This window comes from Oncorhynchus kisutch, linkage group LG29, assembly GCF_002021735.2.
Source record: "Oncorhynchus kisutch isolate 150728-3 linkage group LG29, Okis_V2, whole genome shotgun sequence".
In the NCBI taxonomy this organism is placed as follows: Eukaryota; Metazoa; Chordata; class Actinopteri; order Salmoniformes; family Salmonidae; genus Oncorhynchus; species Oncorhynchus kisutch.
In genome coordinates this window covers 7250757-7276904 of record NC_034202.2, presented here as the reverse complement: position 1 = coordinate 7276904, position 26148 = coordinate 7250757, and the positions used below count along the sequence as shown (strand labels likewise).

Genomic DNA, 26148 nt, shown 5'->3' with positions numbered 1-26148 from the left:
GTTCATATAAGGAAATCAGTCAATTGAAATAAATAAATTAGGTCCTAATCTATGGATTTCACATGAACGGGCAGGGGTGGGTAGGCCTGGGAGGGCATAGGCCCACCCACCGGGGAGCCAGGCCCAGCCAATCAGAATGAGTTTTTCCCCCAAAAAAGGGCTTTATTACAGACAGAAATACTCCTCAGTTTCATCAGTTGTCCGGGTGGCTGGTCTCAGACGATCCCTCAGGTGAAGAAGCCGGATGTGGAGATCCTGGGCTGGTGTGATTACACGTGGTCTGTGGTTGTGAGATGACGTTGGAGGCGGCATATGGTAGAGAAATGAACATTAAATTCTCTGGCAATAGCTCTGGTGGACATTCCTGCAGTCAGCACGCCAATTGCACGCTCCCTCAAAACATCTGACATCTGTGACAAAATGGCACATTTTAGAGTGGCCTTTTATTGTCCCCAGCACAAGGTGCACCTGTTTAATGATCATGCTGTTTAATCAGCTTCTTGATATGCCACGCCTGGCAGATGGATGGATTATCTTGGCAAAGGAGAAATGCTCACTAACAGGGATTTGTGCACAACATTTTAAGGAAATAAGCTTTTTGTGGGATCTTATTTCAGCTCATGAAACTTGGGACCAAAACTACATGTTACGGTTATATTTTTGTGCAGTATTTTTGTGCAGTATAAGTAGCTATGAAGTCGCTGGATGTAATGTGAAATACAATGTACTTGACGTAAGTATGATTTAGACCAATAGGGGGCCTCACAGCACTACTTACGCTACCTTAGCCCTCCTAGGCTGTGTATTGGAGTTGCCTCAAAGCTTTTGAATTTCTGCAAACACACTACATATTCACACAATTAGAAATTTACTGCAATAATGAGTCTGAGCTAAAGTTATTGTAGCGATATAATATATAGTGCAATGGTATTTCTATGCAACACTGACAACATAGGCTATACATTTCACATTGCAGAGTAAATATTTGTACATAGAAAAAATGGTAAATGTTAACAGAAACAGATCCTACACTACAGGCATGGACGTGAGCTCACCAAACCTGCGTAAAACAGCATTTCCTTGTATTGTCCACAGTGCTCTTTTAAGAAATAGTACAATACATGATTGAACAAAGACCCTTTTGTAATTCCCTTATCACAAACCATCAAACTTCCTAGACACTGCTTTGGGGACCATAAACCTACTTCAAGAATAGCAACTTCAACGGGAAATATATATATTTAAGATACAAATTTAAAGATTATCATACATTACATTTTTATACATGGAAATGTTCATTTTTCTCCCACCCTAATGTATCTTCTTGGTGGTTGGGTCAGAAACAGCTTTGATCCATATCAATCAGACCAGCAGCTTCTTGCACTGGTTGGGCCGGGGTAGGCCGTCCTTGTAAATAAGAATTTGTTCTTAACTGACTTGCCTAGTTAAATAAACGGTTAAAAAAATGTATCTTCTTCATATAGTTGGGCATAGCTAAACCAGGCCCAGGAGTCACAGGCTACAGATGAATGTCTGACTGAATTCAACGTACGAACCCAAATCCATTCCGTCTCCTCAGAAAAAAACCTAGCTTGCTCCATGGCTATCTTTAAGACCATATATACACTGTCTGAAAAAGGGGAAATACACTGAGTGTACAAAACATTAAGAACCCCTGCTCTTTCCATGACATTGACTGACCAGGTGAAAGCAATGATCCCTTATTAATGTCACTTGTTAAATCCACTTCAATCAGTGTAGATGAAGGGGAGGAGACAGGCAAAGCCTTGAGACAATTAAAAGATGGACGGTGTCTGTGTGCCTTTCAGAGGAATGGGCAAGACAAACGATTGAAGTGCCTTTGAACAGGGTATGTATGGTAGTAGGTGCCAGGCGCACCGGTTTGTGTTAGGAACTGCAATGCTGCTGGATTTGTTCATGCTCAACCGTTTCCTGTGTGTATCAAGAATGGCCCGCCACCCAAAGGACATCCAGCCAACTTGACACAACTGTGGGAAGCATTGGAGTCGACACCTATGAATTAAGGCTGTTCTAAATGGGTGGGATTGCAACTCAATATTAGGAAGGTGTTCCCAAATGTTTGGTATACTCAGTGTACATACTAAATATATCATCTTCACTTCAGTCAATGAAATATATATTCTTCACTTTAGTAAATGAATCAGAAACAGCTCTCTGTGTCTCCATCCATCAGACCAGGAGTTTCTTGTACTGGCTGCTGAGGCTGGCCTGGAAGGCATCCACCTTACTTATCCTTGTGCTGGTGCTGGTGCTGGAAGAACCAGAGGATGAGGCCAGATTCTTCCCTCCCTCTGCGGCCGCCCGGCACCTCAGAGCCTCCGCAAGCTGCCTCTGGCACCGGGACGAGCCAAAGTAGTAGACCAGGGGATCCAGGCAGCAGCTTATGCTCCCCACACACAGAGACACCAGGTAGGCCACGTGAGTGGCGTCCGGCTCCCCCGCCACCCGCCCACCAATCTGGAGGTAGTGAGCCAGAAGGATGGCGTTGGTGGGCGTGAAACAGATCACAAACACCACCAGCACGATGACCACCATCACCACTGCCCGTGCCTTCTGCCTTGAACGACCTAGATCAAATTCCAATAGAAAATGTTGTTATCCTCTTATGGGGAGGTTGTTGTGCAGAAGACATGGAAAAGAGAATCAATACAAATAGCCAACTTTTTAGACCAAAAATTTGGTCTGTGAAACCGCTCCTATTAGTAAAACTGCATGATGACAGTGGGTGGTCACTGTGCTGCATATCATTTGTGAAGTGCATAAGTCTGGTTTCTATTTACCTATGACGCCGTGTGGAGCCCTGTTGAGCACTTGCACCACCCGGGAGTAGCAGGTCACCGTGACGAACAGCGGCAGGAAGTAGAGGGTGCAGGAGAGAATGGGGAAGAATAAGAGGTAGCGCCCCTCTAACAGCTTCAGGTCCTGGATGTCATGGCAGGTGGTTATGCCAAGTGGGTCGTAGTAGACCGTCTGCCGCGAGAGGACCAGGGGCAGCGAGCCACCCACAGCCAGGACCCACATGGAGCTGCAGGCCAGGGCTGCGTTACATGGACTCCTCCAGGCCAGGGAGTTGATGGGGTAGGCCACGGCCAGCAGGCGGTCCAAGCTGATACAGGTCATAAGGAGGACGGAGGAGTACATGTTGCAGTAGAAGGCGGCGGTGACCAGGCGGCACATCCCCTCGCCGAAGCCCCAGTCATTGCCACTGTAGTGGTAGGCGATCTTGAAGGGCAGCAATAGGGCGAACAGGAGGTCAGCGGCCGCCAGGTTCAGCATGTAGATAACCGCCGGCTTCATGGGACGGATCTGTCGGGCAAAGGTCACCATGGCGACAGTGTTGAGGGGCACGCTGATGAGGAAGACGACGGTGTAAAGCGTCGGGATGAAGATGGTGGACAGACGGCCTGTGAGGAAGTCGTTGGCCGTAACAGAAATAGCGTAAGACCAGACTCCTGTAACATTCCTGACCGAGCCCAGTTCCACCTGTCCCAGTCTGGACCCGTTAATAAACCCATCTCTCTGTCCCGGTGCGGATCCATGGTTGAGTCTGCCTCCGGGCCCATTTCTGTCTTCGTTTGGGTAGTAGTCCAGCAGGTCCAGATCTATAGGCTCGTCTGTGACCAGGGGCCATTCCGTGACTAATCGCCTGGCAAAGGTCCTAACGATGGCGCTGCCTGAGCAGAAAAACAACATAGAGACGTGAGTCAGCCACACATGAGGATAGGTGTGGAGCACTGCGCTCTACATTGTAATACAGTCATAGAACTCAGTGGCGTGGAGAGCCTCAAACAGACTGTTTGGCTTTCTTTATAGGATCTCCTTGAAATAGGATGAGGCATGTCTTGATATGAGGGGATACAATGTTAATAAAATGGCCAACTACTTAAATGTGTTCAAAAATAACACTTTTGGGGTCCTGACCATGGCAATTAATTTCAAGCTGTTTTGATCCATCACAGCCTATGAATGAAAAGTATATCAGTAAAGTACACAATGTGTGAGAGAATGAATATAATCCTTTCTTTTTGGTTCCAATAGTCTATAGGCCTATTCAAAATATACCATGACTTGGTCATTTATATTTAGGAATATGTATGCCTGACTGTCTATAAATGTTTGGAGACGATTTACAACAACAAAAAACGTGCATGAATGTGTTGGCTACATCTAAGCCTATGTTGTGATAATTCAGTGCATAAAAATGAAGTTACCTACCACGCCGACCTGTTATAGCCTAGAAGAATGAGTGAACATTTGGAAAATAATATGTGTGGCTATATACAGTATCAAGAGGGTCTAGAAAGTGTCGCCTACACGTTGTTTGTATGAAATAATTTTAAGTTAAAGTGGCACACTTTATGAGGAAACAAACATTTCATCACACATAAGGGGAATTCTACTCACCGTTATAAACCGCGGACGAAGCCGCATGCACGGCTGCCAGGATAAGAACAGTTTTATACAACATCCTCCCAGAACTGCAATGAAGTCCCATAAAGATGAACAGGTTTACTAATAAAGCCTACAGCGCTTCTGCTAGATCTGGAAACGTTTTTTAATCTGTATGTTTAGTCTGTCTCCTCACTGTTGCTGTACTAAACTGTACTAAACTGTCGCTTTCAGATAGTTCATAGTCGCCTGTCCCACCATGACGCATATTATAGCTTTTTTTTCAGCAGGACGCGCGTTCATTTCTTCTGATGTCATCAGTTGGGATCAATGATCGGAACGGAAGAATAATGCAGCTGCATGTCAAACATTTCACGTTGTTCGATATTTAATGTTGAATTACATTTTTGACTGAATGGAGATCGATGCTGTTTTCTTGTTATGATAATTGTTATTAAATAGACCTAGCCTAAGTTACTTTTTTGACACTGATAGTCCCAGTTATTTCTTCCTAGACCCACAACATAAAGTTTGACCAGAGCAGACAAGAACATTTTTCAACAATTTCATTAATTTCAAACACTGAGGTCATATGTGAAGCTATTTTGTCAGTTTGATGTGTTTTAGTTCAGTATGTATGTGCTTGTTTTTGATAATATAAAGCTGCAGGGGCTGAACTTTGGATTTAGAAGTCGGGGGACATACTGTACCAGTCAAACGTTTTTACTATTTTCTACATTGTAGAATAATGATGAAGACATCAAAACTATGAGATAACACATGTGGAATCATCTAGTAACCCCGAAAAAGTGTTAAATATATTTTATATTCTTAAAAGTAGCCACCCTTTGCCTTGATGACAGCTTTGCATTCTCTCAACCAGCTTCATGAGGTAGTCACCTGGAATGCTTTTCCAACAGTCTTGAATGATTTCCCACATATGCGGAGCACTTGTTGGCTGCTTTTCCTACACTCTGCGGTCCAACTCATCCCAAACCATCTCTATTGGGTTGAGGTCGGGTGATTGTAGAGGCCAGGTCATCTGATGCAGCACCCCATCACTCTTCTTCTTGGTCAAATAGCCCTTACACAGCCTGGAGGTGTGTTTTGAAAAACAAATGGTAGTCCCACTAAGCGCAAACCAGATGGGATGGCGTATTTCTGCAGAATGCTGTGGTAGCCACGCTGGTTAAGTGTGCCTTGAATTCTAAATAAATCACTGACAGTGTCACCAGCAAAAGCACCCCCACACCATCACACCTCCTCCATGCTCCAAGGTGGGAACCACACAGGTAGTGATCATCTATTCACCTACTCTGCATCTCACAAAGACATACTGGTTGGAACCAAAAATCTCAAATTTGGACTCATCATACCAAAGGACAGATTTCCACCGTTCTAATGTCCATTGCTTGTGTTTCTTGGCCCAATCAAGTCTTTTCTTATTATTGGTTTCCTTTAGTAGTGGTTTCTTTACAGCGATTTAACCACGAAGGCCTGATTCACGCAGTCTCCTCTGAACAGTTGATGTTGAGATGTGTCTGTTACTTGAACTCTGCGAAGCACAATCTGAGGTGCAGTTAATTTCTGAGGCTGGTAACTCTAATGCACTTATCCTCTGCAGCAGAGGTAACTCTGGGTCTTCCTTTCCTGTGGCAGTCCTCATGAGAGCCAGTTTCATCATAGCACTTGATGGTTTTTGTGACTCCACTTAAAGAAACCTGAAAAGTTTTTGAAATTTTCCGGATTGACTGACCTTCATGTCTTAAAGTAATGATGGACTGTTGTATCTCTTTGCTTATTTGAGCTGTTCTTGCCATAATAGGAACTTGGTGTTTACCAAATAAGGCTATCTTCTGTATACCACCCCTACCTTGTCACAACACAACTGATTGGCTCAAATGCATTAAGAAGGAAAGACATTCAACAAATGAACTTTTAACAAGGCACACCTGTGAATTTAAATGCATTCCAGGTGACTACCTCATGAAGCTGGTTGAGAGAATGCCAAGAATGTGCAAAGCTGTCAAGGCAAATGGTTGATACTTTGAAGAATCTCAAATATAAAGTATATTTTGATCTGTTTAACACTTAATATTTTTGATGTCTTCACTATTATTCTACAATGCAGAAAATAGTCAAATAAAGATAAACCATTGAATGAGTAGGTGAGTCCAACATTTTGACTGGTACTGTATATATACATATATATACAGTATATACATAATATATATGTAATATACAGTAATATACAGTATATATATACAGTACCATATGTATATATACAGTACCAGTCAAATGTTTGGACTCACCTACTCATTCAATGGTTTATCTTTATTTGACTATTTTCTATATATATATATATATGTGTTTATTTATTTATGTCAGATAAACACTCCAAACAGTCTACTTGGAGGCATCCGCATGGTCTTAAAGCACACCGTTTCCTTGTTTGTATCACATTCCAATGATAAAACTGGGGGGGGGCCAAAAATGCAATTTCCCCCAGTGAAAGTTGTGCCCCTGTAAGATGCATTTCCTCTATATTGTGCAGATCTGATTTTGATAATGGACCAGTTTGTCAAGAGGGAGAGTGAGCAAGAGAGGATGTGTAAGAATGGCAAGGAATCTCTTTCTGTAAGAGCAGATACAACAGTTGCAGCTGAGTCTCTGTGGTACAGCAGAGCACATTTATAATTAAGTGATAACGCCAGAGATCCCGGTGTTTGGAGGATATATTGGCATGGGTGTTGTTAGGCCCCAAACACCGGCTTCGAGGGACCGTGGTAATCAAAAGTGGTAATCACTTTTATACAATGGGTTACCAACACACTCAGATAATGATTGACATTTCAATTAAAAACATTATTTTGATTAATTTATTCTTAGAGGGAGACAGAGAGCTGGTTTGAAACTCAGGGCACATCAGGTGTTTATTGTAAAGGACCACATCGGTAACTGGGTCCATGGGTAAATTCCAGGAAACCCAGCACTCCGAATATAAGTGTGTCACAAAACAAACAATATCTCACAGTGATGGGGTGCAAAGAACTGAACTAAATAGGGTGCGATAATGACTTACATGTGTGTGAACAGGTGATCAGAATTCAGATGATTATGATCTTGAGAGTGAGCTGCGTTCAGGGGATCTATGTGTTTGAGAGTTTAACAACTCTCGTCAGGACACTGTTTTTCAGAGGAGCTAGCCAACAACACAACTAACACAATCACTTCCAACTGAAGCTAGAAAGACAGCAAACTAGCTGCACTTCGTTTCGTTTGACCTGTTTTCTATTGATAGTTCTTTGTATATATCCCAAACATTATGCTGACTCATGATTTCGACTGGCTGAGAAAAGTTGACTGCCTGTCTGTCTCATCCCGACATCTTCATTACGATGGGACAGCTGGAGATCGAATTTGAAAATTAGAACAATGTTGCAAATGTAAGAGATACAGAGAGCAAGGTTTAGACAAATCTCAACTGTTGAAAACTACATGTAAGTCTAAAAGAAATGTGAGATAATGTCTAGATGCTTTTTATAGTGGATATCAAGTTTATAAATTGCCTGGCTGGGCTGATGAGACAGTGGATTGCGCAGTCAAATGGAACAGAGTAAATAGGTATTTTTTTAACGTCAAAGATTTAGCCAGTGGTAACTTGTGGAATAAACCCGGACTGGAATGCAGTCTTAACCAATCAGCATTCACCCACCCGTTGTATAACACTGAATAAATCACTGTGGGACAACACATTATTATATAATGTACTTCATAATGGAATTTATAATCGGCTATACTTTTTACCAATCAAAATGTCTCGGCTGTCACACCCTGACCTGTTTCACCTGTCTTGTGCTTCTCTCCACCCCCCTCCAGGTGTTGCCCGTTTTCCCCATTATCCCCTGTGCATTTATACCTGTGTTTTCTGTTTGTCTTGTCAAGCCTACCAGCAGTTTTCACCGTACTCCTGGTTTTCACGCTAGGCTTGCTGGTTTTGACCGTTCTGCCTGGCATTCTGTACCTTTCGGACTCTGCTCTGAATTACTGACCTCTGCCTGTCCTTGACCTTTCATTTGCCTGCCACCTGTTTTTGTAATACACTTTTGTTACTTTGAACTGTCTGCATCTGGGTCTTATCCTGAGGTCTGATATCGGCTTGGTGTGAATCCTGTAAGAGGAATGCATTTGTACTGATGTTGACCTCGCTCAAACATTTAAAAACCTCTGTTTTCCTGTCTATTCCCAGAGGCTGCTTTTCCCTGGGAAAGTAAACTGACCTTGCTGTTTAGAAACAGTCCCCTGAATGTTCTGTCCAGCTTCGGGATGTGTTCAGATTCAATCACTTGTGATTAACACTGTTTCTAGATGATTGAACTAGTGAAAAACATGGTGTAAAATTTCAAGCAAAATTTCTGCACTTTTGATCTGTGATTAATGTGTAAAACTCCTCCTCAGCTACAGTAAGCAGAAACACCTCACCTCTATGAATGGAAATGTATGATAACGTTATTGTTCTTTTATATTCGAATGGGAGGGGTCAATGTTCATTATTGATATGCTAACATCACTTGATCATGATACATGTTGTCTGTTAGCTAGCTAAGGAGTTAGCTGTGTATTGTCAGCTAATTGAATGTAAATTGATGAGAAAAAAGTTGCATTATTGTAATATGTTTTAGAAGAAAAGTTTATTGGATTGTTAAATAGTTTGTGCTTACTGGCTAGTACGGTCTACTGTAAAAGTTATCAATTTGAGCTGCAGACCAAGAATGTTGCTTTGCCAGCCATAACGAAAGTTAAGGATTTAATGTGAAAAGTAGAAATCTCTTTCAGCACTCCGCTCCTCAGACTCTCCTTCATCTCTCGTAGTGGGAATAGGGCCTCAGAGACTATCTACACCTAAAGGCCATGAAACAACGGCAACTATACTGAACCAAAATATTAACGCAACATGCAACAATTTCAATGATTGATTGAGCTACAGTTCATATAAAGGAAATCATCAATTGATATAAATTCATTAGGCCAGAATCTATTCATTTCACATGACTGGGCAGGGGCACAGCCATGGGTGGGTCTGGGAAGGCATAGGCCCACCAACTGGGGAGTTAGGCCCAGTCAATCAGAATGAGTTTTTCCCTAGAAAAAGGCTTTATTACAGTGTACAAAACTGCACATTTTAGAGTGGCCTTTTCTTGTCCCCCGCACAAGGTGCACCTGTGTAATGATAATGCTGTTTAATCAGCTTCTTGATATGCCACTCCTGTCAGGTGGATGGATTATTTTGGCAAAGGAAAAATGTTCACTAACAGGGATGTAAACAAATTTGTGCACACATTTTGAGAGAAATAAGCATTTTGTGTGTATGGAACAATTCTGGGATCTTACAATTCTGCACTACATGTTGCGTTTATTGAAAATGAGCAACTTTTTATTATCTGGGGAATATTGATCGGCAGCTCCACCTAGTGGGCAATTTGTAGGAATCCTCCAATCAGAGCACAGATATTGGTCATGTGAACAGGCTGCAGTTCCAAAATATTTGGAAAAACATGGCAACCTGAAGCGAGAGAAAATCAACTCCCATGTTGGAGTAAAATGTTGGCCATTCCGGTCTCATATGTTTCTCCACTACTATATTATATAATGATATGTTAAGACATACATACTGTGTTCAGTTTGTCATGTTAAGCTGCCAAAAATATCCACTGTGGTGCATATTCTTATCGATTAGCATGCTAACCGCAACCCATGCATATTACGTCAATGGGATAAACAGGCTACATTTCGTTTATCATTTTATATTGCTTTTTGTATGATTTACTAGTGGGCTAGCTTGATGAATACCATTTACACTTCATAAAATCTAGTTTTCCAATGTCTGTGTTGTCATTGACTTGACTGGAAGTAGGTTGAGTGGATCCTCAGGGCAACACCTGTTGGTTGCTTGTTTATTAGCAGATCAATTCCATACAGGTGTGACAGTCAACAGGCAACAAAAAGCTACAGGATATTCTTAAATAAATGGGGAAATTGAGTTTTCAGTTGATATACACTGAGTATACCAAACATTAGGAACACTTTCTTAATATTTAGTTTCTCCCCTTTCACCCCTTTTACCCTCCCCGCGTTTGCCCTTAGAACAAAACCTCAATTTGTCGGGTCATAGACTTTACAAGGCGTCGAAAGCGTTCCACGGGGATGTTGGCCCATGTTGTCCTTTGGGTGGTGGACCATTCTTGATACACATGGGAAACTGTTGAGTGTGAAAAACCCAGCAGCGTGGCAGTTCTTGACACAAACCGGTGCGCCCTGCCACCTACTACTGTACCCTGTTCAAAGGCAATTGAATATTTTGTCTTGCCCATTCACCCTCTGAATGGCACACATACACAATCCATGTCTCAACTGTCTCAAGGCTTAAGGCTTAAAAGTCCTTGTTTAACCTGTCTCCTCCCCTTCATCTACACTGATTGAAGTGGATATAACAAGTGGCATCAATAAGAGATCATATCTTTCACATGGATTCGCCTGGTCAGTCTATATCATAGAGAAGGTGGTCTTAATGTTTCGTATACTCGCTGTATAAAGAAGGAAATGGCTGCCGTTTCACGATCCTGTGACCAGTTGTGCTATTGTGTATGTTTTCTCGCTTTATTTTGTAACTTATTTTGTACATAATGTTTCTGGCACCGTGTCTTATGACCAAAAAGAGCTTCTAAATATCAGGACAGTGATTACTCACCTGGAGGAATACTTTTTCTTCAACGAGACGGACGGGAAGGATTTACTTCAGACACCCGACAAGGCCCTCATCCCCGTCATTAACAGGAGAAAGAGACGGAGGTATCGTAGACGACGGTCCGGGTGCCTTGTAAGGATCCGTCGCAGAGAGGGTAATCTACCTTTACCATCGGTCCTATTAGCCAATGTACAAACAATCGATAATAAAATAGACGAACTACGATCACGTATATCCTACCAACGGGACATTAAAACCGGGAATATCTTATGTTTCACTGAGTCGTGGCTGAACGAAGACATGAATAACATACAGCCAGCAGGTTATACACTATCGGCAGGATAGAACAGCAGCCTCTGGTAAGACAAGGGGTGGTGGTCTATGTATATTTGTAAACAACAGCTGGAGCATGAAATCTAAGGAAGTCTCAAGGTTTTGCTCGCCTGAGGTAGAGTATCTCACTGAGGTAGAGTATCTCGCTGTAGATAAAACTATTTACTTAGAGAGCTTTCATCGGTATTTTTCGTAATTGTCTATTTACCACCACAAATCGATGCTGGCACTAAGACCGCACTCAATGAGCTGTATATGGCCATAAGCAAACAGGAAAACACTCATCCAGAGGCGGCGCTCCTAGTGAGGACTGTTTTGCTAGCACAGATCGGAATATGTTCCGGAATTCTTCCAAAAGCATTGAAGAGTACACCACATCAGTCACTGGCTTCATCAGTAAGTGCATCGATGACATCGTCCCCACAGTGACCGCACATACATACCCCAACCAGAAGCCATGGATTACAGGCAACATCCGCACTGAGCTAAAGGGTAGAGCTGCCGCTTTCAAGGAGCAGGACTCTAAGAAATCCCGCTATGACCTCCGACGAACCATCAAACAGGAAAAGCATCAATACAGGACTAAGACTGAATCGTACTACACCGGCTCCGACGCTCATCAGATGTGGCAGGGCTTGCAAACTTTTACAGACTACAACGGGGAGCACAGCCACGAGCTGCCCAGTGACATGAGCCTACCAGATGACCTAAATTACATCTATATATCTATACTCACTTCGAGGCAAGTAACATTGAAGGCAAGTAACATTGAAGCATGCATGAGAGCATCAGCTGTTCCGGAAGACTGTGTGATCATGCTCTCCATAGCCGATGTGAGTAAGACCTTTAAACAGGTCAACATTCATAAGGCCGCAGGGCCAGACGGATTACCAGGATGTGTCTCCGAGCATGCGCTGACCAACTGGCAAATGTCTTCACTGACATTTTCAACCTGTCCCTGACTGAGTAATACCAACATGTTTCAAGCAGACCACCATAGTGTGTCTAAGAAGGTAACCTGCTTAAATGACTCCTGACCAGTAGCACTCACGTCTGTAGCCATGAAATGCTTTGAAAGGCTGGTCATGGCTCACATCAATACCATTATCCTAGAAACCCTAGACCCACTCCAACTTCAATACCGCCTATGTGCGAATGTTATTCATTGACTACAGCTCAGCATTCAACACCATAGTGCCCTCAAAGCTCATCACTAAGCTAAGGACCCTGGGACTAAACACCTCCCTCTGCAACTGGATCCTGGACTTCCTGACTGGCCGCCCCCAGGTGGTAAGAGTACTGTAGGTAACAGCACATCCGCCACAACTGATCCTCAACAAGGGGGCCCCTCAGGGGTGCGTGCTCAGTCCCCTCCTGTACTCCCTGTTCACTCATGACTGCATGGCCAGGCATGACTCCAACACTATCATCAAGTTTGCTGATGACACAACAGTGGTAGGTCTCATCACCAACAGCTGTGATCGAGACAATGGAGATGATTGTGGACTACAGGAAAAGGAGAACCGAGCATGCCCCCATTCTCATCGATGGGGCTGCAGTGGAGCAGGTGGAGAGCTTCAAGTTCCTTGGTGTCCACATCACCAACAAACTATCATGGTCCAAACACCCTAAGACAGTCATGAAGAGGGCAGGACAAAGCCTATTCCCCCTCAGGAGACTGAAAATATTTGGCATGGGTCCTCAGATCCTCAAAAGGTTATACAGCCGCACCATCGAGAGCATCCTGACTGGTTGCATCACTGCCTGGTATGGAAACTGCTCGGTGTCCGAACACAAGGCACTACAGAGGGTAGTGCGTACGGCCCAGTACATCACTGGGGCCAAGCTTCATGCCATCCAGGACCTGTATACCAGGCGGTGTCAGAGGAAGGCCCTAAACATTTTCAAAGACTCCTGCCACCCTAGTCATAGACTGTTCTCTCTGCTACTGCACGACAAGTGGTACTGGTACCAAGTCTAGGTCCAAAAGGCTTCTTAACAGATGCTACCCCCAAGCCGTAAGACTCCTGAACAGCTAATCAAATGGCTACCCAGACCCCTCTTTTACGCTGCTGCTACTCTCTGTTTATTATCTATGCATAGTCACTTTAACTCTACCTACATGTACATATTACCTCGACTAACTGGTGCCCCCGCACATTGACTCTGTACCAGTACCCCCTGTATATAGCCTCCACATTGACTCTGTACCGGTACCCCCTGTATATAGACTCCACATTGACTCTGTACTGGTACCCCTGTATATAGCCTCCACATTGACTCTGTACCGGTACCCCCCTGTATATAGACTCCACATTGACTCTGTACTGGTACCCCTGTATATAGCCTCCACATTGACTCTGTACCAGTACCCCCTGTATATAGCCTCCACATTGACTCTGTACCAGTACCCCCTGTATATAGCCTCCACATTGACTCTGTACCAGTACCCCCTGTATATAGCCTCCACATTGACTCTGTACCAGTAGCCCCTGTATATAGCCTCCACATTGACTCTGTACCAGTAGCCCCTGTATATAGCCTCCACATTGACTCTGTACCAGTAGCCCCTGTATATAGCCTCCACATTGACTCTGTACCAGTAGCCCCTGTATATAGCCTCCACATTGACTCTGTACCAGTAGCCCCTGTATATAGCCTCCACATTGACTCTGTACCAGTACCCCCTGTATATAGCCTCCACATTGACTCTGTACCAGTAGCCCTGTATATAGCCTCCACATTGACTCTGTACCAGTAGCCCCTGTATATAGCCTCCACATTGACTCTGTACCAGTACCCCCTGTATATAGCCTCCACATTGACTCTGTACCAGTACCCCCCTGTATATAGCCTCCACATTGACTCTGTACCAGTACCCCCTGTATATAGCCTCCACATTGACTCTGTACCAGTACCCCCTGTATATAGCCTCCACATTGACTCTGTACCGGTACCCCCTGTATATAGCCTCCACATTGACTCTGTACCGGTACCCCCTGTATATAGCCTCCACATTGACTCTGTACCAGTACCCCCTGTATATAGCCTCCACATTGACTCTGTACCAGTACCCCCCTGTATATAGCCTCCACATTGACTCTGTACCAGTACCCCCTGTATATAGCCTCCACATTGACTCTGTACCAGTACCCCCTGTATATAGCCTCCACATTGACTCTGTACCAGTACCCCCTGTAATAGCCTCCACATTGACTCTGTACCAGTACCCCCTGTATATAGCCTCCACATTGACTCTGTACCAGTACCCCCTGTATATAGCCTCCACATTGACTCTGTACCAGTACCCCCTGTATATAGCCTCCACATTGACTCTGTACCGGTACCCCTGTATATAGCCTCCACATTGACTCTGTACCGGTACCCCCTGTATATAGCCTCCACATTGACTCTGTACCAGTACCCCTGTATATAGCCTCCACATTGACTCTGTACCAGTACCCCCTGTATATAGCCTCCACATTGACTCTGTACCAGTACCCCCTGTATATAGCCTCCACATTGACTCTGTACCAGTACCCCCTGTATATAGCCTCCACATTGACTCTGTACCAGTACCCCCTGTATATAGCCTCCACATTGACTCTGTACCGGTACCCCCCCTGTATATAGCCTCCACATTGACTCTGTACCGGTACCCCCTGTATATAGCCTCCACATTGACTCTGTACCAGTACCCCCTGTATATAGCCTCCACATTGACTCTGTACCAGTACCCCCTGTATATAGCCTCCACATTGACTCTGTACCAGTACCCCCCTGTATATAGCCTCCACATTGACTCTGTACCAGTACCCCTGTATATAGCCTCCACATTGACTCTGTACCAGTACCCCCTGTATATAGCCTCCACATTGACTCTGTACCAGTACCCCCTGTAATATAGCCTCCACATTGACTCTGTACCAGTACCCCCTGTATATAGCTCCACATTGACTCTGTACCAGGTACCCCCTGTATATAGCCTCCACATTGACTCTGTACCCGGTACCCCCTGTATATAGCCTCCACATTGACTCTGTACCGTACCTCCTGTATATATACCTCCACATTGACTCTGTACCAGTACCCCCTGTATATAGCCTCCACATTGACTCTGTACAGTACCCCCTGTATATAGCCTCCACATTGACTCTGTACCAGTACCCCCTGTATATAGCCTCCACATTGACTCTGTACCAGTACCCCCTGTATATAGCCTCCACATGACTATGTCCAGTACCCCCTGTATATAGCCTCCACATTGGACTGCTTACCAGTACCCCCTGTATATAGCCTCCACATTGACTCTGTACCAGTACCCCCTGTATATAGCCTCCAACTGACTGTGTACCAGTACCCCCTGTATATAGCCTCCACATTGACTGCTGTACCAGTACCCCTGTATATCGCTCCCACATTGAACTACAACAGCAATAATAATAGCATAGTGGACATGGGATTACCATTAACAACAACTACACACAATAATAATAGCAGTAGTGGACATGGGATTACCATTAACAACAACTACAACAGCAATAATAATAGTAGTATGGACATGGGATTACCATAACAACAACTACAACAGCATAATAATAGCAGTAGTGGACATGGGATTACCATTAACAACACTACAACAGCAATAATAATACAGTAGTGGACATGGGATTACCATTAACAACAACTACAACACAGCAATAATATAGCAGTAGTGGACATGGGATTACCATTAACAACAACTACAACAGCAATAATAATAGTAGTAGTGGACATGGATTACCATTAACAACAAACTACAACAGCAATAATAATAGTAGTAGTGGACATGGGATTACCATTAACAACAACTACAACAGCATAATAATAGTAGTAGTGGACATGGATTACCATTAACAACAACTACAACAGCAATAATAATACAGTAGTGGACATGGGATTACCATTAACAACAACTACAACACAATAATAATAGTAGTAGTGGACATGGGATTACCATTAACAACAACTACACCAGCAATAAAATAGTAGTAGTGGACATGGGATTACCATTAACAACAACTACAACCAGCAATAATAATAGTATAGTGTGACATGGGATACCATTAACAACAACTACAACAGCATATAATAGTAGTATGGACATGGGATTACCATTAACAACAACTACAACAGCAATATAATAGCAGTAGTGGACATGGATTACCATTAACACAACTACAACAGCAATAATAATAGCAGTAGTGGACATGGATTACCATTAACAACAACTACAACAGCAATAATAATAGCAGTAGTGGACATGGGATTACCATTAACAACAACTACAACAGCAATAATAATAGCAGTAGTGGACATGGGATTACCATTAACAACAACTACAACAGCAATAATAATAGCAGTAGTGGACATGGGATTACCATTAACAACAACTACAACAGCAATAATATAGTAGTAGTGGACATGGGATTACCATTAACAACAACTACAACAGCAATAATAATACAGTAGTGGACATGGGATTACCATTAACAACAACTACAACAGCAAAATAATAGTAGTAGTGGACATGGGATTACCATTAACAACAACTACAACAGCAATAATAATAGTAGTAGTGGACATGGGATTACCATTAACAACAACTACAACAGCAATAATAGTAGTAGTGGACATGGGATTACCATTAACAACAACTACAACAGCAATAATAATAGCAGTAGTGGACATGGGATTACCATTAACAACAACTACAACAGCAATAATAATAGTAGTAGTGGACATGGGATTACCATTAACAACAACTACAACAGCAATAATAAATAGCATATAGTGGACATGGGATTACCATTAAAACAACTACAACAGCAATAATAATAGCAGTAGTGGACATGGATTACCATTAACAACAACTACAACAGCAATAATAAATAGCAGTAGTGGACATGGGATTACCATTAACAACACTACAACAGCAATAATAATAGTAGTAGTGGACATGGGATTACCATTAACAACAACTACAACAGCATATAATAGCAGTAGTGGACATGGGATTACCATTAACAACAACTACAACAGCAATAATAATAGCAGTAGTGGACATGGGATTACCATTAACAACAACTACAACAGCAATAATAATAGTAGTAGTGGACATGGGATTACCATAACAACAACTACAACAGCAATAATAATAGTAGTAGTGGACATGGGATTACCATTAACAACAACTACAACAGCAATATATAGTAGTAGTGGACATGGGATTACCATTAACAACACTACAACAGCAATAATAATAGCAGTAGTGGCATGGGATTACCATTAACAACAACTAACAACAGCATAATAATAGCAGTAGTGGACATGGGATTACCATTACAACAACTACAACAGCAATAATAATAGCAGTAGTGGACATGGGATTACCATTAACAACAACTACAACAGCAATAATATATCAGTAGTGGACATGGGATTACCATTAACAACAACTACAACAGCATAATAATAGCATAGTGGACATGGGATTACCATTAACAACAACTACAACAGCAATAATAATAGTAGTAGTGGACATGGGATTACCATTAACAACAACTACAACAGCAATAATAATAGCAGTAGTGGACATGGGATTACCATTAACAACAACTACAACAGCAATATAATAGTAGTAGTGGACATGGGATTACCATTAACAACAACTACAACAGCAATAATAATAGCAGTAGTGGACATGGGATTACCATTACAACACTACAACACAATAATAATAGCAGTAGTGGACATGGGATTACCATTAACAACAACTACAACAGCAATAATATAGCAGTAGTGGACATGGGATTACCATTAACAACAACTACAACAGCAATAATAATACAGTGTGGACATGGGATTACCATTAACAACACTACAACAGCAATAATAATAGCAGTAGTGGACATGGGATTACCATTAACAACAACTACAACAGCAATAATAATAGCAGTAGTGGACATGGGATTACCATTAACAACAACTACAACAGCAATAATAATAGCAGTAGTGGACATGGGATTACCATTAACAACAACTACAACAGCAATAATAATAGCAGTAGTGGGACATGGGATTACCATTAACAACAACTACAACAGCAATAATAATAGTAGTAGTGGACATGGGATTACCATTAACACAACTACAACAGCAATAATAATAGCAGTAGTGGACATGGGATTACCATTAACACAACTACAACAGCAATAATAATAGCAGTATGGACATGGGATTACCATTAACAACAACTACAACAGCAATATAATATAGTAGTGGACATGGGATTACCATTAACAACAACTACAACAGCAATAATAAAGTAGTAGTGGACATGGGATTACCATTAACAACAACTACAACAGCAATAATAATAGCAGTAGTGGACATGGGATTACCATTAACAACAACTACAACAGCAATAATAATACAGTAGTGGACATGGGATTACCATTAACAACAACTACAACAGCAATAATAATAGTAGTAGTGGACATGGGATTACCATTAACAACAACTACAACAGCAATAATAATAGCAGTAGTGGACATGGGATTACCATTAACAACACAACAACAACAGCATAATAATAGCAGTAGTGGACATGGGATTACCATTAACAACAACTACAACAGCATAATAATATAGTAGTGGACATGGGATTACCATTAACAACAACTACAACACAATAATAATAGCAGTAGTGGACATGGATTACCATTAACAACAACTACAACAGCAAATAATAGTAGTAGTGGACATGGGATTACCATTAACAACAACTACAACAGCATATAATAAGTAGTAGTGGACATGGGATTACCATTAACAACAACTACAACAGCAATAATAATAGCAGTAGTGGACATGGGATTACCATTAACAACAACTACAACAGCAATAATAATAGCAGTAGTGGACATGGGATTACCATTAACAACAACTACACAGCAATATAATAATAGTAGTAGTGGACATGGGATTACCATTAACAACAACTACAACAGCAATAATAATATAGTAGTGGACATGGGATTACCATTAACAACAACTACAACAGCAATAATAATAGTAGTAGTGGACATGGGATTACCATTAACAACAACTACAACAGCAATAATAATAGCAGTAGTGGACATGGGATTACCATTAACAACAACTACAACAGCAATATAATAGCAGTAGTGGACATGGGATTACCATTAACAACAACTACAACACAATAATAATAGTAGTAGTGGACATGGGATTACCATTAACAACAACTACACAGCAATAATAGCAGTAGTGGACATGGGATTACCATTAACAACAACTACACAGCAATAATAATAGCAGTAGTGGACATGGGATTACCATTAACAACAACTACAACAGCAATAATAATAGCAGTAGTGGACATGGGATTACCATTAACAACAACTACAACAGCAATAATAATAGTAGTAGTGGACATGGGATTACCATTAACAACACTACAACAGCAATAATAATAGCAGTAGTGGACATGGGATTACCATTAACAACAACTACAACAGCAATAATAATAGCAGTAGTGGACACATGGGATTACCATTAACAACAACTACAACAGCAATAATAATAGCAGTAGTGGACATGGGATTACCATTAACAACAACTACAACAGCATAATAATAGTAGTAGTGGACATGGGATTACCATTAACAACAACTACAACAGCAATAATAATAGCAGTAGTGGACATGGGATTACCATTAACAACAACTACAACAGCAATAATAATAGCAGTAGTGGACATGGATTACCATTAACACAACTACACAGCAATAATAATAGCATAGTGGACATGGGATTACCATTAACAACAACTACAACAGCAATAATAATAGTAGTAGTGGACATGGGATTACCATTAACAACAACTACAACAGCAATAATAATAGCAGTAGTGGACATGGGATTACCATTAACAACAACTACAACAGCAATAATAATAGTAGCAGTAGTGGACATGGGATTACCATTAACAACAACTACAACAGCAATAATAATAGTAGTAGTGGACATGGGATTACCATTAACAACAACTACAACAGCAATAATAATAGTAGTAGTGGACATGGGATTACCATTAACAACAACTACAACAGCAATAATAATAGCAGTAGTGGACATGGGATTACCATTAACAACAACTACAACAGCAATAATAATAGCAGTAGTGGACATGGGATTACCATTAACAACAACTACAACCATAATATAGCAGTATGGGACATGGGATTACCATTAACAACAACTACAACAGCAATAATAATAGCAGTAGTGGACATGGGATTACCATTAACAACAACTACAACAGCAATAATAATAGCTAGTGGACATGGGATTACCATTACAACAACTACAACAGCAATAATAATAGTAGTAGTGGACATGGGATTACCATTAACAACAACTACAACAGCAATAATAATAGCAGTAGTGGACATGGGATTACCATTAACAACAACTACAACAGCAATAATAATAGCAGTAGTGGACATGGGATTACCATTAACAACAACTACAACAGCAATAATAATAGTAGTAGTGGACATGGGATTACCATTAACAACAACTACAACAGCATATAATAGCAGTAGTGGACATGGGATTACCATTAACAACAACTACAACAGCAATAATAATAGCAGTAGTGGACATGGGATTACCATTAACAACAACTACAACAGCAATAATAATAGCAGTAGTGGACATGGGATTACCATTAACAACAACTACAACAGCAATAATAATAGTAGTAGTGGACATGGGATTACCATTAACAACAACTACAACAGCAATAATAATAGCAGTAGTGGACATGGGATTACCATTAACAACAACTACAACAGCATAATAATAGTAGTAGTGGACATGGGATTACCATTAACAACACAACAGCAATAATAATAGCAGTAGTGGACATGGGATTACCATTAACAACAACTACAACAGCAATAATAATAGGTAGTGGACATGGGATTACCATTACACAACTACAACAGCAATAATAATAGCAGTAGTGGACATGGGATTACCATTAACAACAACTACAACAGCAATAATAAGCAGTAGTGGACATGGGATTACCATTAACAACAACTACAACAGCAATAATATAGTAGTAGTGGACATGGGATTACCATTAACAACAACTACAACAGCAATAATAATAGCAGTAGTGGACATGGGATTACCATTAACAACAACTACAACAGCAATAATAATAGCAGTAGTGGACATGGGATTACCATTAACAACAACTACAACAGCAATAATATATAGTAGTGGACATGGGATTACCATTAACAACAACTACAACAGCAATAATAATAGCAGTAGTGGACATGGGATTACCATTAACAACAACTACAACAGCAATAATAATAGTAGTAGTGGACATGGGATTACCATTAACAACAACTACAACAGCAATAATAATAGCAGTAGTGGACATGGGATTACCATTAACAACAACTACAACAGCAATAATAATAGCAGTAGTGGACATGGGATTACCATTAACAACACACACAACAATAATAATAGTAGTAGTGGACATGGGATTACCATTAACAACAACTACAACAGCAATAATAATAGCAGTAGTGGACATGGGATTACCATTAACAACAACTACAACAGCAATAAAATAGCAGTAGTGGACATGGGATTACCATTAACAACAACTACAACAGCAATAAATAGCAGTAGTGGACATGGGATTACCATTAACAACAACTACAACAGCAATAATAATATACAGTAGTGGACATGGGATTACCATTAACAACAACTACAACAGCAATAATAATAGCAGTAGTGGACATGGGATTACCATTAACAACAACTACAACAGCAATAATAATATAGTAGTGGACATGGGATTACCATTAACAACAACTACAACAGCAATAATAATAGCAGTAGTGGACATGGGATTACCATTAACAACAACTACAACAGCAATAATAATAGTAGTAGTGGACATGGGATTACCATTAACAACAACTACAACAGCAATAATAATAGCAGTAGTGGACATGGGATTACCATTAACAACAACTACAACAGCAATAATAATAGCAGTAGTGGACATGGGATTACCATTAACAACAACTACAACAGCAATAATAATAGCAGTAGTGGACATGGGATTACCATTAACAACAACTACAACAGCAATAATAATAGTAGTAGTGGACATGGGATTACCATTAACAACAACTACAACAGCAATAATAATAGCAGTAGTGGACATGGGATTACCATTAACAACAACTACAACAGCAATAATAATAGCAGTAGTGGACATGGGATTACCATTAACAACACTACAACAGCAATAATAATAGCAGTAGTGGACATGGGATTACCATTAACAACAACTACAACAGCAATAATAATAGCAGTAGTGGACATGGGATTACCATTAACAACAACTACAACAGCAATAATAATAGCATAGTGGACATGGATTACCATTAACAACACTACAACAGCAATAATAATAGTAGTAGTGGACATGGGATTACCATTAACACAACACAACAGCAATAATAATAGCAGTAGTGGACATGGGATTACCATTAACAACAACTACAACAGCAATAATAATAGCATAGTGGACATGGGATTACCATTAACAACAACTACAACAGCAATAATAAGCAGTAGTGGACATGGGATTACCATTAACAACACTACAACAGCATAATAATAGCAGTAGTGACATGGATTACCATTAACAACAACTACAACAGCAATAATAATAGCAGTAGTGGACATGGGATTACCATTAACAACAACTACAACAGCAATAATAATAGCAGTAGTGACATGGGATTACCATTAACAACAACTACAACACAATAATAATAGCAGTAGTGACATGGGATTACCATTAACAACAACTACAACAGCAATAATAATAGCAGTAGTGGACATGGGATTACCATTACAACAACTACAACAGCAATAATAATAGCAGTAGTGGACATGGGATTACCATTACAACAACTACAACAACAACATTAATAATAGCGTAGTGGACATGGGATTACCATTAACAACACTACAACACAATAATAATAGCAGTAGTGGACATGGGATTACCATTAACAACAACTACAACAGCAATAATAGTAGTAGTGGGACATGGATTACCATTAACAACAACTACAACAGCATAATAATAGCGTAGTGGACATGGGATTACCATTAACAACAACTACAACAGCAATAATAATAGTAGTAGTGGACATGGGATTACCATTAACAACAACTACAACAGCAATAATAATAGCAGTAGTGGACATGGGATTACCATTAACACAACTACAACAGCAATATAATAGTAGTAGTGGACATGGGATTACCATTAACAACAACTACAACAGCAATAATAATAGCAGTAGTGGACATGGGATTACCATTAACAACAACTACAACAGCAATAATAATAGCAGTAGTGGACATGGATTACCATTACCAACAACTACACAGCAATAATAATAGCAGTAGTGGACATGGGATTACCATTAACAACAACACACACAATAATAATAGCAGTAGTGGACATGGATTACCATTAACAACAACTACAACAGCAATAATAATAGCAGTATGGGACATGGGATTACCATTAACAACAACTACAACACAATAAATAGTAGTAGTGGACATGGATTACCATTAACAACAACTACAACAGCAATAATAATAGTATATGGACATGGGATTACCATTAACAACAACTACAACAGCAATAATAATAGTAGTAGTGGACATGGGATTACCATTAACAACGTACCCCTGTATATAGCCTCCACATTGACTCTGTACCAGTAGCCCTGTATATAGCCTCCACATTGACTCTGTACCAGTACCCCCTGTATATAGCCTCCACATTGACTCTGTACCAGTAGCCCATTGTTTTGGTATATAGCCTCCACATTGACTCTGTACCAGTTACCCCCTGTATATAGCCTCCACATTGACTCTGTACCTGTCCCTGTATATAGCCTCCACATTGACTCTTTACCAGTAGCCCCTGTATATAGCCTCCACATTGACTCTGTACCAGTACCCCCTGTATATAGCCTCCACATTGACTCTGTACCAGTACCCCCTGTATATAGCCTCCACATTGACTCTGTACCAGTACCCCCTGTATATAGCCTCCACATTGACTCTGTACCAGTACCCCTGTATATAGCCTCCACATTGACTCTGTACCAGTACCCCCTGTATATAGCTCCACATTGACTCTGTACCAGTACCCCTGTATATAGCCTCCACATTGACTCTGTACCAGTACCCCTGTATATAGCCTCCACATTGACTCTGTACCAGTAGCCCCTGTATATAGCCTCCACTGACTCTGTACCAGTACCCCCTGTATATAGCCTCCACATTGACTCTGTACCAGTACCCCCTGTATATAGCCTCCACATTGACTCTGTACCAGTACCCCCTGTATATAGCCTCCACATTGACTCTGTACCGTACCCCTGTATATAGCCTCCACATTGACTCTGTACCAGTACCCTGTATATAGCCTCCACATTGACTCTGTACCAGTACCCCCTGTATATAGCCTCCACATTGACTCTGTACAGTACCCCCTGTATATAGCCTCCACATTGACTCTTGTACCAGTACCCCCTGTATATAGCCTCCACATTGACTCTGTACCGTACCCCCTGTATATAGCCTCCACATTGACTCTGTACCGGTACCCCCTGTATATAGCCTCACATTGACTCTGTACCGGTACCCCCTGTATATAGCCTCCACATTGACTCTGTACCAGTACCCCTGTATATAGCCTCCACATTGACTCTGTACCAGTACCCCCTGTATATAGCCTCCACATTGACTCTGTACCAGTACCCCTGTATATAGCCTCCACATTGACTCTGTACCAGTACCCCCTGTATATAGCCTCCACATTGACTCTGTACCAGTACCCCCTGTATATAGCCTCCACATTGACTCTGTACCAGTACCCTGTATATAGCCTCCACATTGACTCTGTACCCGTACCCCCTGTATATAGCCTCCACATTGACTCTGTACCAGTACCCCTGTATATAGCCTCCACATTGACTCTGTACCAGTACCCCCTGTATATAGCCTCCACATTGACTCTGTACCAGTACCCCTGTATATAGCCTCCACATTGACTCTGTACCAGTACCCCTGTATATAGCCTCCACATTGACTCTGTACCAGTACCCCTGTATATAGCCTCCACATTGACTCTGTACCAGTAGCCCCTGTATATAGCCTCCACATTGACTCTGTACCAGTACCCCTGTATATAGCCTCCACATTGACTCTGTACCAGTACCCCCTGTATATAGCCTCCACATTGACTCTGTACCTGTACCCCTGTATATAGCCTCCACATTGACTCTGTACCAGTACCCCTGTATATAGCCTCCACATTGACTCTGTACCAGTACCCCTGTATATAGCCTCCACATTGACTCTGTACCAGTACCCCCTGTATATAGCCTCCACATTGACTCTGTACCAGTACCCCTGTATATAGCCTCCACATT

The 26148-nt window shown here is 41.3% G+C and overlaps 1 protein-coding gene across 1 annotated transcript; it reads right to left on the bottom strand.

Moving 5' to 3' along the window:
• Positions 1-891: 891 nt before the first annotated feature.
• LOC109874215 (proteinase-activated receptor 1) lies at positions 892-4674 on the bottom strand. The gene is made up of 3 exons (XM_020466034.2): positions 4447-4674; positions 2823-3716; positions 892-2609 (listed from the first exon to the last, which is right to left on the bottom strand). The coding sequence occupies exons 1-3, from the start codon at positions 4535-4537 to the stop codon at positions 2212-2214; spliced, it is 1383 nt and encodes a 460-aa protein (XP_020321623.1). The 5' UTR covers positions 4538-4674; the 3' UTR covers positions 892-2211.
• Positions 4675-26148: the final 21474 nt, after the last annotated feature.

Bases quoted from the DNA above. Each gene is read 5' to 3' on its own strand.
- LOC109874215 (XM_020466034.2), bottom strand. From the start codon at position 4,537: ATGGGACTTCATTGCAGTTCTGGGAGGATGTTGTATAAAACTGTTCTT. The intron at 3,717-4,446 runs GTGAGTAGAATT...TTTTCTGCTCAG, and splicing joins TTCGTCCGCGGTTTATAACG to GCAGCGCCATCGTTAGGACC. The intron at 2,610-2,822 runs GTAAATAGAAAC...AATTTGATCTAG, and splicing joins GGCTCCACACGGCGTCATAG to GTCGTTCAAGGCAGAAGGCA.